This window comes from Siphateles boraxobius, unplaced genomic scaffold, assembly GCF_051911475.1.
Source record: "Siphateles boraxobius isolate OS27281-9 unplaced genomic scaffold, OSU_SipBor_1 12, whole genome shotgun sequence".
NCBI classification, from domain to species: Eukaryota; Metazoa; Chordata; class Actinopteri; order Cypriniformes; family Leuciscidae; genus Siphateles; species Siphateles boraxobius.
Genome location: NW_027508722.1, coordinates 24,544,872 through 24,561,628, shown reverse-complemented (window position 1 = coordinate 24,561,628; position 16,757 = coordinate 24,544,872). Strand labels below are relative to the sequence as shown.

The following is a 16,757-nucleotide window of genomic DNA, read 5'->3' as shown; positions in this document are numbered from 1 at the left end:
GAAGTTCCCACACCAGCGATTTCATAGATTATTATGAAGATATAGATAGATAGATAGATATAGATAGATCAAATATAGATAGATCAAAGATATATATAGATCAAAGATATATATAGATCAAAAACTTGAAGATAACTCCACATCAGCAACATAAATTCATCAACTAGCCATTCAGAAAGGTTTAGTATTTCTTTTTTAAACACACATTACGTGTAGTAAAAAAAAAATGGTTTTGAGAACCACACTAAGTCAGTAGAAAATATTCAAACAGGAAAAATAATATTGCATTCATTAAAAAAGATTTAAATTATTTTGAAATTATTACTAAAGCAGTTCGACTAAAAATACACCACTGATTTGTGAAACATTATATTAAAACTATTAAAAATGCTGTTAATTTTCAAAGGCATATCAATTTGGGAGTTACCTTGGCAAGAAGCAGACCTCATGTGTCAACATGTTAATTTAGCAGATGTCTTTGACAAAGGCAGTGCACTAATTGCAGTGACATCTTCTGGAGGCCCCTGTGGCTGTGTAGGGCTTAGGAATCTTCTCCAAGTACAAAATAAGATATTTATAAGAACGTTGGTAACCAAACAGCTTTGGTTACCATTGACTTATATTTAATGGGGGGAAAACAGACATCTTTGTTCCACAGAAGAAAGAAGTTGACACTAAATTTAGTAAGTCGTTGTTATTAAATGTTAATTGCAAAAGTTGCAAAAGTCCCTTCTTCCCTATTATGATGTAAACTGAGTGAAACCACTTAGATCAGTGAGTGAAACAAATTTCTTGAACAAGAAAAAATGTTGGATGGAACTTTTTTGATTGGAATTTTGTCTATTGGGAGTTGAATTAGATCGCTGTGGTTTGCTACTGCTGTGATCTCATGTGAGTGACAGGTTGTCCCGCCCTCACGCCAGTAAACACATTGCAAGAGGTAGAGGGAGCAATTTTGATTAAAGCCGTGGTTGATTATGATTTCACTTTTCTAACTTTAGTTAGTGTGCAATGTTACTGTTTGAGCATAAACAACATCTGCAAAGTTACGAAGTTCAAAGCAAAGGAAGATATTTGATTTTAAATAAATATTTTTTTAAAGGGTAACTAAACCCCTGGTCAGAGCCTGACTCCACCCACTGGCAATATTTGAAAAATGCTGGAAAAGTGGGCAGAGCCCAGCAGAGATAGAGGGGACAAACCGAGGGAGGGGTTGTGCTGAAACATTAAGACACGGATGTACTACTACTACAAATAAATAAAACATCTCCAGTTAACTACCAGAACAGACATTTAGTTCGCCATTAAATAAGAGATCTAGCACTAAAATGGTTTGTTTTTTAAATCAAGCTGAGCGCTCGTTTGCCGCTGCTATTAATGTCATGGATACAGTTTTCAATACTGGCAATTACAACTCCTGACTCGCTACAGTGTTTTTGACGAAACAAGATGGTTTTTATACTGCCAAGGGCGTGGTAGCTCGTACCAAGGGCGTGGTGAGCTGGAACCTGCTTACGTCACCTCCCACCCCGTATGTCACGAACCCCGCAAACATCCAATAGGAAACTTCAACTGCAGTAGCCACAGTTCAACCTGAGGAGGGCAGCACTCAGACGTTTTTACACCATATATTGTAGAATTAAAACACTATCCACAAATGTCAAAAAAGTTGCTCGAAACAATGAACAGTACTAATAAAGCCCCATTCTTAGATCATTAACTGAAAAAAAATGGTTTAGGGTTTAGTTACCCTTTAAGAACTACAACAAAGGCTGGTAGGGACTACATGAGCTTCCTCCTGGGTTAGTGACATCACCAACCCTAAAATTTACATAAACCCCGCCCGCAGTCCATGTTGAGAAGAAGAGTTGTAGTAGAGCACATTTGTGAGTCTGCTCAAGCTGTCGGATCCGTCTTTTCACATGCAATACAGTACACACAAATGGAATAGCATGTCACTCTGTATGCATCTTAACAGTTCTATTTTAACGTGTACACTACAGTATGGAACAAGTTTGCTATTGTGCAGTTTGTGCCATTGTGGTTGTAAATGTTGCTTTTGGTTTAATCCCCAAAACACAACAGAATTATAATTTTTTATTTAAATGGTAAACATGGCAAGATGTTTTCGATTGTGAAAAGAAAATTTATATAAGGTTTAGTATTTCTTTATTAAACACACTACACACATTAAGTGTAGTAAAAAAATGGTTTTGATAACCAAACTAACTCAGTAGAAAATTTTCAAACAGGAAATAAAAATGCATTAATTAAAAAAGATTAAAATTATATTGAAATGATTACTAAAGCACTTTGACTAAAGACTAAAAATACACCACTGATTTGTGAAACAATAGGCCTATATTATATCGTTTTTTAAGAATACAACAAACAGCTGGTGGGGACTGCACAAGCTTCCTCTCGGGTTAGTGACATCACCAACCCTATAATTTACATAAACCCCTCCCCCGGGAACATGCAGTCCATTTCGAGAAGTTCCTTCACCAGCGATTTCATAGATTATTATGACAGATATGCTAATCAAAAACTTGAAGATAGTTAACTCCACATCAGCAACTTAAAATCATCAACTAACCATTCAGAAAGTCCTGTCGCATTCTACATGTTGTCACTTCTTCTTGAGTCTCGCTAAATGTGGAGTGTGAAATAATTTTTACAAAACTGTTATTTTTTGCCATCGTTGTTATCGTTGTATGCGTATTATTTTTTTTATTATTCTATCTTTGTGGATTTGCTTGTTCACGTGACAATTCGCATCACATTCGCGGGAATCGCGGCAGAATAACGTCTGTCTCCTGCACGCGAGAGAGGAGAGAAGGAGCTGGTAAATGTCAGTTCAGTTGCAAGTTCATTCTTTATGTGCGTTTCGGGTGTGCGATGTGTATTGTCTATTATGATATTGTAATCAATGTATCACATCAACAAGAGTGCTGTTTTCCCGTGCACAGTTGCAACTGTGATATTGATCTTATACAACAGTTAAATTAACAATAAGTTAACATTGGGCGTTACTTTTTAGACACAATATTGTCAATATTGTTTGTTTTCCCTTTATTTCGCCGACTAGAATTTCAAAATGAAACCGTAGCAGAGTCTCAATTCAGACAGCGATGATTTATTGACTGAAATCCGCGTTTTGAAGGAATCACTTGCTCCTTTCCCGAATGAATCAGCCGTTTGAACGAATCGGTTGAATGAATGAATCCCTCAACTCACTTAAGGCTTGTTCGACTTGAACCAGCGTTGCACAGACCGATCGGTTGATGACATCAAAGTACCGCGAGAGCGATTAGAGAGCAGACGGCTCCTTATGCTTTTGAATCGCTCTCGCGGTACTTTGATGTCATCAACCGATCGGTCTGTGCAGCGCCAGTTCAAGTCGAACAAGCCTTTTTTAAGACAGTGACTTGCCGCCGCCTACTGGCGGTTTTAGTTTCATATTTAAAGTACCCTTTAATTAAAACGTTAAAATTAGAAATCATTTCATGTTTAAATATTGATTTTAAAAAAATCTCATAGCTTTATTTATGCAATTGTAAATGGAGTGTAAATATATTAATGCCGCTTCTGTGTCACCTCGAGACTGCACTGCAAAGATGGATTTTGATTAAATGATTTAATTTGACTGGTAACAGTGGTAGGCCTACTGTATAATTATTGTATAATTAAGTATTATTGTATAAATAAGTATAATTACTGTTTAATTTGAATGTTATTATTTGACATAAAAGGTGATTCATAACTCTAAATAAGTTTAGAAAGAATGTCCATATATAGGTGAAAATGCCCCTGGAAATCAATTTAAGGTGGCAGATTAAATTAATTATAAATTCATTAAAAAAATAATTTCGGTCCCTGCTGACCACTGCATAGAATATTAAAAAATATGAATATCTTTGTGAGTCTGCTGTCAACAACAGGCCTAAACCAGCCATGGCACCAGCACAAAAACACAATCAGTAAAATATCATCTAATCATCAACAAAACATTGAAAATATTGATATATATTTTCGTCAATATTGCACACCCCTAATGTACGGTATGAATTTTGATTTCTTCAGGTCTTAAAAAGCCTTGAATTTGACTTTAAAAGGTGTGCAGGAACCCTGTAAACGGTTAGACATAGTTACCTAGCAAGTCAGTTATTTTCAGTAAATTAATTAATGCGCTTCTTGGTCCCAATTGCTTTTGTTCTATAGTTCTCACCAAAATGTAAAGAAAGAAGGACATCGTGTCAATTACAGTTACTGTGACTAATACTGAATATGTAATGCAAATGTAAAAATATAATGGAAATGCAAATACATTGTTGAATGATTATAAACATGGTATTTTGCCTGTTAATGCCTGCAGTGCAGTGCAGAAAATTATATGACAACAATAAGGTCTAAATGTAACTGGCCCCTCTAACAGCACAACTGGCCCCAGCTTGGCCCCCCCAGTTGAAATTGTCTAGAACCGCCACTGTTTAAACATTAAAAGCAAAACAGTTTCTGACTTTTTACTGCTTGTCTGTGAGGTAATCAGAGCTGCTGACACACACGTGGGGTATTTTGAGCTAAAACTTCTAACCCACACACTCTGGGGACAACTGAGAGTTATTTTACATATTGTAAAAAGGGGCATTATACCACCACTTTAAAGATTACAATTGGGGCTCATAAATAAATAAAAAATCGATGATGATGACGGATAATTTATTAAAAAAATACCGCAATATTCCTAGCCTGGATGCCAGCCCGAACCTCGCCCACAAATTTTTTAGGTCGGGAATTTCGGTCTGGACTCGATCCGTTGAGGAGCTATTATGCCCGAACAAAAAATAGTTCTGACCAATCAAATCCAGGGCGGGCTATATACGATGATGGACGGATGAGTAAAGGTAACGTAACCATCCGTCACCATAGAGCGCTTGGGTTGAATTCGTTTACAACAAAGAATGGCTGCCGCTGGAGAATTTATGTGTAGATTCAGCCATCGCGTACTGTTATAGAAGATGTAGACAGTGCATTGTAAAAGAGGAACAGAGAACCGCGATAAAGGCATTTGTCGATCGGAAAGATGTTTGTGCCGTCCTTCCGGGATTCGGTATATCCAATTGGCATTGCAGAGGCATTTTTTGTCCTGGTTCGGATGAAACACGCCCCATAGCCCAATCATCAGACTCACATTCTGACTAGAATCTTAGTATGACGACGTCAGGCTACAATATTCCATAAAAATACAAGGAATATTTATTTTGATTTCATAACTTAAGGCTTAAATAGTTCACCCATAAGATATTCTGAGAAATGTATCGATGTGTTTTTGTACAATGGTATCCAAAACATTCTTCAAAATATCTTATCCTAAAACAATGACTTGAGGGTGAAATGCGGTGAAATGATATGGCCCCTTTAATTAGCTTTCCAACAATCGTTTGTGTTTATACCGCACAGCTGAATAACTAAAAACATGTGGGCGGTCCATCACCGCAGTACAACTTGTTGCATACTGTCTGGTTGTAAAACCAGGCACAGAGCCACAGACTGAAGAGAGGAACTCATTGAAAGTTGATAGGATGTGCTTGAACTTGCTCTGAAGACACTCATATATCTTCCGTGTCAACTGCGGGAACGATCTGAGGTAAGCCGCTATATTTCTTTATGCTGTGTGCCCCCCCAAAGGATTATTCATAAAGCATGAAATCAGAACGATGAAAATCGTGATAAAGCCTATCTGCCTATTGCAAAAGTAGCTACCGATTTTAAAACCATGTAGGCTACACACCACCTGGGTTTGTTGTGCGTACACTGTAAAAAGTAATAGACTACACTATATCTCATCTATATCTTGGGTAAAATACCAAGGGTTCACTCAAAGCATGGTGAGTCCGCTTTTAGCTACTATGCCAGCCGTAGCTGGAACCAGCTTCCAGAAGAGATCAGATGTGCTCCTACAGTAGTCACATTCAAATCCAGACTCAAAACACATCTGTTTAGCTGTGCATTTACTGAATGAGCACTGTGGTATGTCCGACTGTTTGTACTGTATTTTATTTTTTTTATTCAAAACTGTTTTAATTACTCTGATTTCTTTTGATTATTTTAATTTCTTCTATGTAAAGCACTTTGAATTACCACCGTGTATGAAATGTGCTATTTAAATAAACTTGCCTTGCCTAATCAATAAAATTGTGGCAAAGGATTACAAGCAATATTATTAATTAGATTGAACAAATTAAAATTGAGTAAGAATTAATCAAATTAATTCCTTAAAAGTCAACCATTTAAAATGAGTAACATTTAAACAAAAATATCTGAATTACAGACAGACATTAAAGATGAATTTAGAACTCTTTATTTTTTATTGCTGATAATAAGCTGATAACAAGCAGGATCACCGAAGGAAAGAGAAACACAAGAACTACAACTGACTTCAGCCACAGTCTTAGATGAAATCAACTGAAAGGACATTAAATCTCTCTTATTACTAACCAAACTGACTTTATTTTTGTCATTTGTCAGTTCTTTTTGAGAATTAACACAAGTTTAGAGGTTAATGGTTTAAAATATTTGTTCGCCATTATTGAGATCAGTGTTTCATTTAGTTGGGCAGTTTGACTCAGGCTTTTTATGTCAGTTTGTGGTTTTTGTAATGGTGTTTGCCAAAACGTTTAAATTGTTGCAAAGAAAACCATAAACTAAGGCAATCAGATGATACAGTTTAAACATTGTAAAGAAAAATGGGTAAGTTTTTTAACTGATCAAAACTTAGCTACTTGATATTAATAGATTTTCACCAATATCATTTTGTTGGCACAGATCACTCAATATTTTAATTTTTAAATACTTTATAGAATTTTTTTTTAAATACACAGACATCAAGAATCAGCATATGAATCTCAACAATGGTGACATATTTCATGCTGCAATGCATGCTGGTAGCTATGAGTTTTCTACTATGGTGACTCCCAGGATGCATTGCGTCATGAAGCATGTCACCATTGTTGAAAGGTTTTAAAGCTTTAGATGTTTTGTAGGTGTTGTATAACTGTTAGCAATACTGCTTTACTAAAAATGTGTAATTACATGTATTCACAAATCTTCAAATTTAGACCAATGTTTAATTATTACTTTTATATCAAACTGTGTAAATTGAGACATGCTTACCCTGAAATTCTTGAAATTCTTGATTAGTTTGGTTTGCCATTCTGAGATACTATTGAACTTGGCATTAAGATAAAGTAAACACACGTCTGGTAAAAGACAATTTCTCATAAAGTGAAAACCTATTACTCAATCTTTCACTTATTTTGCACAGTGGGTTTCTCTGTTTCACAAAAAAAAAAAAAAAAAATGCTGGACCATGTGGAGTTTATTCTCCAAATACATGGGAGCAAGAAAATGCATTTATGTAGGCCTGTTGATAAAATGTATTTATGTGAAAGTGTATGTTTATTCTTAGGTAATTTCTATTACACCTCTTTCTGTTACTCTTATTGGTATTTATTCAATATATAGCCTTAGTTTGAGGAACATGTTTTAGGAATATATGATTTAATAAATATGTGTCAAGTGTTTAATCAATTTACATTATTTCAGAACAGAGCGCTGGTAAGAAAATGCTATATAATAATTTTTTCTTTTAGAATATCTATTTATTCAGTACTCAAAACATTATGTTGAACCTAGTGTTTATGGACAGGAAAACTCTCCAATGGAAAAAAAAAGGAAAATCCTGCTATGCCGGTGAAACATTGAATCATTTAATGGAACTCAACAATGAACTTAAGACAACAATGAAGGGTCTGTTCTTCTACATGGAAGCATGACATTAGGTTAATAATGTCTTCTTTCTGACCTTGGCAGAAATATTCATTTGAGCATTCAATTACATGGCAAAAATATGTACATTTATTGCATGAGCATTGCACTCGTTGGAGGGTTCATTGTGGATTCCTGCTTCTGCCACAAACACAGACTTTGAAAAACTGCAAGTTCTCAAGTAAAAGGTAAGATGTGCTTCTTAATTTAGTCGTTTTTTAATTTGTGGTACGCAATATGATTTTTATAGCAAAAAGAAAATGTAAATAAAGTAAAAGTACATAATTTTGTGGTATTAAACAGGATATTTGAAATTTTCATATTGTTACATAGCAACATCAGGATTGATTTTTGAAGATCACATTTAGAAGTTGTGCTTTCTAAAAAAAAAAAAAAAGTAAGTCGAAATGCGCTGAAATAAGATCATTTCATTTTCCATGAACTGAAAACTGACACTAATATATAGAATTTGTAATGTTCTGCCTACAACTTTTACCAATTCCTCTTTGTCAACCATGCTTACATATTACATATATGATTATAGTTATAAAAAAATTCTTCTTTCAAGAAAAAGATTATTTATTTATTATTATGAAAATTGTCTTCGTTTAACTATTACAATAAGAAAACAAACAGCAAAACAAAACCACAATGAACCCCCCCCCCAAAAAACAAGTAATAGTTTTTTTCTTTTTGTTATATAATGATCATATTATTACTATTTTTGTAAAAGCATTTAAATAAATAAATTCTGATCTTGATTTGCTTGCTGAACCTTGTCCATGTCATTAAGCAAAGTATCCTTCTATTCTTACGAAAGTTGAAAAGATAAAACTGAGTGATTAACTAATAACCCAGTAACTATTATTTTTTTGTCTCTATCCTCTGTTGCAGATCTAAGTAAAAGCCTGTGAGAATGCTTTTTTCGCTGGCTCTACTTCTCAGCTTCCAGGAAGTTCTGCAAATTAAGCCAAGTAAAGCCAAGCATTACTGTACAATAGCCTCCAAAGACAGTGTTGCTGACTGTAAAGGTTTACGGCTTGATAATGTGCCTATAACACTGCCTGACTCACTGGACGAGCTTGACTTGTCTTTCAATACCATACAGGTAATCCGCAAAGAAGATTTTTCCAAATTTAGTCATCTGCGAGTCCTCAAGATTAATTTCAACAACATCTCTCTGATTATGGATGATGCCTTTCAGGGAAACCCTCTGCTGGAGGAGCTAAGCTTATTTAATAACTCTATGAGAGAAATTCCCTTTAAAGCTCTTGAGTTGCTCACAAATTTGAAGATTTTAGAAATGTCCAATAATTTGTACACACAAGCATCTCTGGGTGTTGCTTTTTTGAATTTCACCCAGTTAAAAGTGCTGTCCATTGGTGGATCTCTGGTCAGTAGATTAGGAAGTCGAGACATTTTTGTGCTGGAAAATATCTCATTGGACAAATTTGCTATTAAAACTGGTACTGGTTTTAAAAGTTATGAACCTGGGTATTTCAGCAACCTTAACACAAAAAACTTGTGGCTCGATATAGCTATCGACAAAAACCCAGATGTGCTTCCAAAGATATTGAAAGATATAGCAAACAAGACTTTTGATGTGCTGCGTTTTCGAAACCTTTTTGAATTTCAGTACTATACTGGTAAACAGGATATTTTTTATGGCCTGCAGTATGTAAAGACTCGACGCCTAACATTCTATCGAGGTAAATTCAATGAGGAAGTTATGAGAATGGCTCTGGTAAACATCCAAATCAGTCCAATCAAAGCCCTGGAACTGCTGCTCATCGATTTTGCTCGTTCACAGAATAAAACGCAGGGATCCAGTGTGACAAACTTGACCTTGGAACAGCTGGTTCTCTCGTAAGTTATACCAACTCCGGTTGATTTAAAAAAAAATACTCAAATAATTTTTCTAATGTTTAGGTGTCTAATGGCAATGGTATTGCATTTCTTTGTTCCAAATATTTATACCTTAAAAAGTACAATGAATTGTTAATGGGCCTTTCAGGGATACAGGATATTTCGGCCACCATATCCGTATCGGCCAATATATGTTCATTTTTAATGTTGTCATCATCGGCCCAATAAGACAATCTGGCCGATATATTAAAGCCGATAAATAATGGTTTGTATATAATAAAGTTTGTCATATAAGCTACATAAAATTATAATAAGAGCATTATAATTGTGTGCTTGGGACATGGCTTTTAATGGTGAGACTTTTGTTTTTGAAAACAGCCTCTCAAAAATTATATAAAAATATATATTTATCGGTCAATATATCGGTTATAGTTTTTCAAAAATAAAGGATTATTGGTTATCTGTATATCAGCCAAAATGTTTATATTGGGGTATCCCGAGGACCTGTGAAATTGGAACAGAAATCACTCAAATGTTTACGATTCTCAATCCTACTTATAAATCTGTATGTAAAAAATATCTTCTCATCTATAATTGTTATGCTCTTGCTGTTTTGTTCTACAGGGACATCAGTAATCCAGATATAATGCGCTTCGACTGGAGCTTTACTTGGCTTAATCATGTCCGCCAATTCATTGTATGGAATGTAAACTTCAACAGTGTGCCGTGCGACTCGTGGCCAGAGATGAAAAATATTGAGCTTCTGGACATCTCTAACAACCAGCTGAGAGACAGTTATATTTATAACCCACTATGTGACACTAAAAACTTTTTGCACAAGCTCGAAACCTTTAACGTCAGCCGTAATCGACTTACCAGCCTAAGTGACTTGGCATCTCTGACAGAGGACTTTGTCAAGCTGACAACAATTGACATGAGCCACAACCAGCTGCAATATATGGGGAACCGTATCTGCTATTGGAAACAGACCATTACCAAAGTAATCGCTCATCATAATAGTTTGACAAGCGACTGTTTTAAGTGCCTCCCCACTTCTGCAATCTTCCTCGATCTTTCATACAGCAGCCTAGACCAGCTGGACATGGACTATTTCAATAAGGCATCCAACCTAACAGAGCTTATCCTCAGCGGCAACAAGATCAAGTTCATCCCATCCGGCTGGAGGAATCCATATTTGAGGACACTCGTTTTAGATGGAAACTCATTTGGACTTGTTAGCATGACGTCTTTTAAGGACATGCCTAGTCTACGTGTCCTGACTGCAGGCAACAACCCTTACCACTGTATCTGTGATCTCTACACCTTCATACAGGAAACCACAAGCAAGGGGAAGGTGACCATCACAGACTGGCCGGACAATTACAAGTGTTACCACCCCGAGCGTCTTCTCAACACAAGGGTATCCCAATACTTCCCTGGTCATTTAACCTGTAATATTACACTCGTTATTATAATCTCCGTGTCAACAACGGCAGTTGTTGTCCTAGCTATCGTGCTTCTGTGCTACATTTCCAATGGTCCATGGTACATTAAAGCCACATACCAGATCATCAGAGCCAAGTACAGGGCCCATAAAGAAGGTTCAGGACAGACTGTGGACTACATCTTTCATGCTTTCATTTCTTACAGCCACTCGGATGCAGAGTGGGTCCGAGACCAGCTGCTCCCTTGTCTAGAGAATGCTAAGCCTCCTTACCGCCTCTGCATCCATGAAAGAGACTTCATTCCAGGGAAATGGATCATTGACAACATCATTGAGAACATTGAAAGTAGTCGCAAGGTACGTCCACAGACACACACACGCACATTAATGTTCTCTGAAGATGCCTTTTTTACAAAAGATACATAAATTTAATACAAGCCCAGTTGGATAACAATAGCCGCATTTCCACTGTCGGCCGAGCCGAGCCAGTGGCCTCAGGCCTTAAGTATGGGGCTTGCGTTTCCACTGCCTGGCCAGTAGCCCCGCAACGCTGCCCTAAACCCCGCCCCTAACATGCCTTTCTGGATCAAACGTCATATAACCCAACCCATTTCAGCCGGAATTATGAACTTATTTATTTTTTAAGTTAGGAAGATAGCATGTATATTAACTCACCGGCCGTGGCTGCAATAGTGTCCCGACTTGTCTCGCAAGTCGCCACTAACAGAGGGACGGTACCCCGGCACACCGTCCATCAAGTCGAACCATGGAAAGTTTCTTTTCTTTTCCGCTTTGTCAATTGTGCGTTTTAATCGCCTTGTACGATACTGCGCCCGCAACTTTTTTATTTTTTCCCGAACTTGAAGCGTTGCTCGCTGAATGCTTTGCTTAGAATATTCAGCAACGATGTATTTTATAACGTCCTCGCTTCTTCACACGCCGTCAAATTGACGTTGTACCCTTACTTCTGCCCAAATAACTTTCCCTAACACCGATAAACTCCGCCTTTTACCTTGCCCACGCCTCTAGCCCGAGCTGGCCCGCTTTGGCCCAAGGTATTCGACGGGCCAGAAATCCTGGCCGTTGGCCCTGAGTAAGCCCCGATCAAGCCCCGGAAATGACAGTGGAAACGCGACTGGCCCTGGCATGCACTAGCACGGCTCGGCCCTGGCCCGGCAGTGAAAACGTGACTAATGATTAACCATACTTTCTTATAGAAGAGGCTGCACCATAAGGCTGCATTTGTTTGTTTAAAAATATAGTAAATATTGTGAAATATAATCATTTAAAATAACTTTTTTCTATTTTAAAATTTTAAAATATTTTTCAGCAGCCATTACTCCAGTCTTCAGTGTCACATGATCCTTCAGAAATAAGTTATACTGTAACATTTGATCAATTTAATAATGAATTCTTGCTGAACAAAATAAAAAAAATTCTTTAAAAAAAACCTCCAAACTTTTGAACTGTTGTTTTTCTCACTATATATATTTTTTAATTTCGCAATATTACTTTGCAGTGTAACTTTATCTTGCAATTGCAGCTTTGTTTATATTCTTGGCTTAATATTCTACAATGTGATTTTATTTCTCATTCTAACTTTATAACAAATTACCTTACTTAACAAATTACCTTATTAAAAGGGCTTCAATAAACAATATATATATTTTTTTTATTAAATCAAAAAGACAAATCTGAAGTGCTGAAGCATTTTATAAGTTCCCAAAACTGTCAAATATGTTAGACCAACACAGACAGCATCCTAACTTGGTTTCTCATTATCAAGGTAATCTTTGTGTTATCGCGGAGCTTTGTGAACAGCGTGTGGTGCAACTACGAGCTCTACTTCGCCCAACAACGGGCCATTGGAAAGACGTTCAGTGATGTGATTCTGATCGTGAAGGAGCCCATTGATCCCACTTCTCTTCCCAGTAAATTCTGCAAGCTCAAAAAGATGCTCAGTACCAAAACCTACCTGGAGTGGCCCCAGCAACCCACAGAACAGAGCTTTTTCTGGGTCCAGCTGAGGAGTGTTTTGGGGAAACCAAACGTAATAAGACAGCGCACAGCCAGCCAGCATAGCTGTCTGTCTTCAGTGAGATCTGCTTCTCTGATAGAGCTGCCGCAGAACCAGAATTCTGCAGATAGGAAAGGCACAGATGAAGATGGCCACCAGGCCAGCGATCAGCCCTTTAATAGATGTCAACACACTTTGAGAGAACTTGTTTGAAAGACATAAATAAGGTTATCTGTGGCCTGAGATGACCAGATAGAACTTTTTTTTTATTTCACTATATATTCAGAATATGACATGAATTATAATAACAATGACTGTTATGCAATGATGTTCAGCTAAGGTTTGTCTAAACCGGTTTGTCTGACTCATTGGTCGCAGAAGGACTGGAAAGGGTTCATTCTGACTCAGATTCAGTCAGTGAGCAAAACAAACAACCAGATAGATCTAGACAGTGATTTACTGACCTAGTTGACCATGGCATACACAACAACACACAAGCTCACTCTAATAATCAATACAGTTCTATTTACTTTAGTATGCAAGTATACTTATCTTAAATAAGGCAGTGAACTGCAATACTGTTCAACCTACTGAAACAAGTCATTATTTCAATAAAATTGTTTACTCTTGGCTCAGAAAATATACAATTGTATCAGTATAGAATTATTTCATTAAATCATGTTTTAAGATTAAAATATTTAAATTAATTTGAAAATAAAAACTACATAGTTTTAATCCCTCTATTCTCATCCCTTCTTTGCCAGACACTTAAATGTATTTACTTTCTTACACCATGTCACATGAATGTATTTCACTCCATAATGATTTTATGTCTGTTCTATCTTGTAAAGCATTAGTCATAAAATGTATAATACTGAACAGATGGATGCTTGCAAATAAACAAGAAGCTATGACACATCCATCCTCTTTGCAGCCTCGCACGCCATTTCCAGCTTCTCAATTGAATTTTGTTTTAAATTTTTTTTTTTTTAGTTGAAACATTCAGAGCAATAAAAAATGTGCCAGACGTAGTTATCACTACTTTGTGTGTTGTTGTGGTTGTTACTGCATTTATCATCCTTTTTTTCTCTGCAGACCTAAACAGTTACTGCTTTTTTAAAAATGTTTTCACAAAACAATTTCCACTGAATACAATTTAAGGTATCAAAAATAGATTATTTCTAGACACATTTATTTGATAATGAAATACCAACAGTGCTGCCACAAACATGCTGTACCTCACTCCACCTCAATAACATATAACATCAGATTCCTATAGCCTGACAGAGATATCATTTCACATGAGTTATTTGTACGCAAATGAGATCTAAGATAGAATGATGCCAAGAATTCACCCTTCTTGGCCTCAAGAGAGCCCGGTTTCAAGTTTCAGTACATACCTTCTTGACAGGTCAGGAATCATCCAATGATGAATTAATTAAAACCCATGTAAGCCCACCGGCAACTATAGTTGCGCAAGTGTATAGTTGTCATTTTCATCTTTTAAGATTTGTTTTAAATGTTATCCATGTTTTATTTCTCAAGACATGCTAGCAAACAACCAAATAAAGGATAAAAAAAGGTATTTATTTCCTTCCTGTCACATGAGGCTGTCAGCTTCTTACCTCTTCTTCCAATAAATATGGCGAAAGCAAACCCTTCCAAAGGAAGGTAATTAATGTGAACTAATTTGATATTTTTTAGTGATACCAGTCAAAAGCATTTTGTCAAACAATACAAACAGGAGATATATATGTCCCAATCAACCTGAAGTATACAAAATCTACAAAAAAGATCACATTTTTGCATAGTTACAGCTTTACTTAATTAAATAAACGTGAGATATCACATGATTTATTGTGTAGATCCTCATGTCACGAGTAGACCTTCACGCGTGGTGACATCATTAGGCTCCGCCTCCGCTAATTCCCTCGCACAGGTGAATGGACGCTATTTAATGAGCACATCTTTTCAAGCGCTAGGACCACTTCTTCTTGTTTAGGTAAGTTAATAACGTTAACTGTTTGTTTTTATAGACTTGAAATGTTATGCTGATTACAATAGCTTTCTGAAAATAGTGTTTATATACGCCATTGTTGAATATTAGACGTTTAAGGGTTAAAATCCTTAAGATCGTTATTTAATAAAGTCAAATGTTAATGTATGTGATGAGAGCATTTTTATTTAAGAATTATTACTTAAAGCATAAATAACTCTCAATGTTTTACGGATAAGGCAGTTTGTCTTTTTAGGCACGACATTTACTGTGACTAATATAGGTGGTTCTTGTACCAACTGTAGACTAATGGGATGGAAAGTTAGTTCATTTTAAAGTTGCATTTAAAATTACAGTTGCATTGTTTTAGACCGTGATCTGATGTTAACTTCTCATGTTAGTGTTAATGTCTACAATATTGAGTGCAAGACTTAATAGCTGTCTAATATATATAAAAAAGGCCTACATGGCTTAATAGTGAGTTAACAGTCTCCGAGCCTTTAGTTCATACAAAAAGCTAATTGAATAATTGATGCATACCTGTCTTCCCTTTCTCTAATGTTAGTCATCAGCCTGCCTGTGGCAAAAGGCCTGTTTGTTCACAGATATTAGATCCCTTAGTGCTGTGTAACTCCAGTCTGGGGGGTGGTGGGGGTGAAGGGGATCCTGGGGTCAGCAGTTGTTTGTGCAAATGCATTAAAGAATCAAAAAGGGCTATGCAATCTCACAAAACCGTAATTGCATCTGCATATTTGTTGGATGAATAGAGACAATGCACTTAAATTAATATATAGTCCACTAACACACCTGTGTAGATCTTCAGGTGTGTAAAAGTGAAATGTTAGAATTGGATTTTGCATAGTTTTATTTATTTATGTGTATTTTTGCAGAGTATACTTTCTGAAACAACAACATGGTTTCGAAACTGGAAAACGCAATGGAAGGCCTCATTACAGTCTTCCACACATACTCTTCCAAAGAAGGAGACAAGTACAAGCTAAGCAAAGCCGAGCTCAAGAGCTTGCTTCATGGAGAACTCGGTGACTTTTTAGCAGTAAGTTCTAGCCACATTAAGTAGCATTAACATTTATGGCTGACGTGCATAATTGAAGGAACACTGTGAATGACTGTGTCTGTCTCTGTCCTGTTGTAGGCGAGTAAAGACCCCATGGTTGTGGAGAAGATCATGTCTGATTTGGATGAGAACCGAGATGGAGAGGTGGACTTTCAGGAGTTTGTTGTGCTGGTGGCTGCTCTCACAGTGGCATGTAATGAATTCTTTGTAGAAAGCATGAAGAATTAAATGTTCTTCTATGTCTCCCTTCAGCTGCATTTTGTAAGTGTCATTTATCAAAAAAATAAATACTAGTGACATGCAGACTAATATGTGATTGTGTATGGAAGCAACTATCAAGAGTGTTCAAGATGCAATATTTGTTCAGAGCAGTGTTTCTCAACCGGGGGGCATAAGATGACTTAAAATCATTTACAATAATACAAAATGACCATTAAAATAAGCTAAAATGCATAAATATCAAAATATAAACTGACATTGACCTTTTATGAATATCATTCTTATCAGCAGGATTCCCAGGAAAACCTAGATG

The 16,757-nt window shown here is 36.3% G+C and overlaps 1 protein-coding gene across 1 annotated transcript; it reads left to right on the top strand.

Annotated features, from left to right (window-relative positions):
• The first annotated feature begins 5,533 nt into the window (after positions 1 to 5,533).
• tlr18 (toll-like receptor 18) lies at positions 5,534 to 16,528 on the top strand. Its single transcript, XM_077205585.1, has 7 exons — positions 5,534 to 5,647; positions 7,873 to 8,015; positions 8,722 to 9,693; positions 10,318 to 11,494; positions 12,924 to 13,361; positions 16,055 to 16,204; positions 16,304 to 16,528. The coding sequence occupies exons 3-7, from the start codon at positions 8,744 to 8,746 to the stop codon at positions 16,451 to 16,453; spliced, it is 2,865 nt and encodes a 954-aa protein (XP_077061700.1). The 5' UTR covers positions 5,534 to 5,647; positions 7,873 to 8,015; positions 8,722 to 8,743; the 3' UTR covers positions 16,454 to 16,528.
• The last annotated feature ends 229 nt before the right edge of the window (positions 16,529 to 16,757 follow it).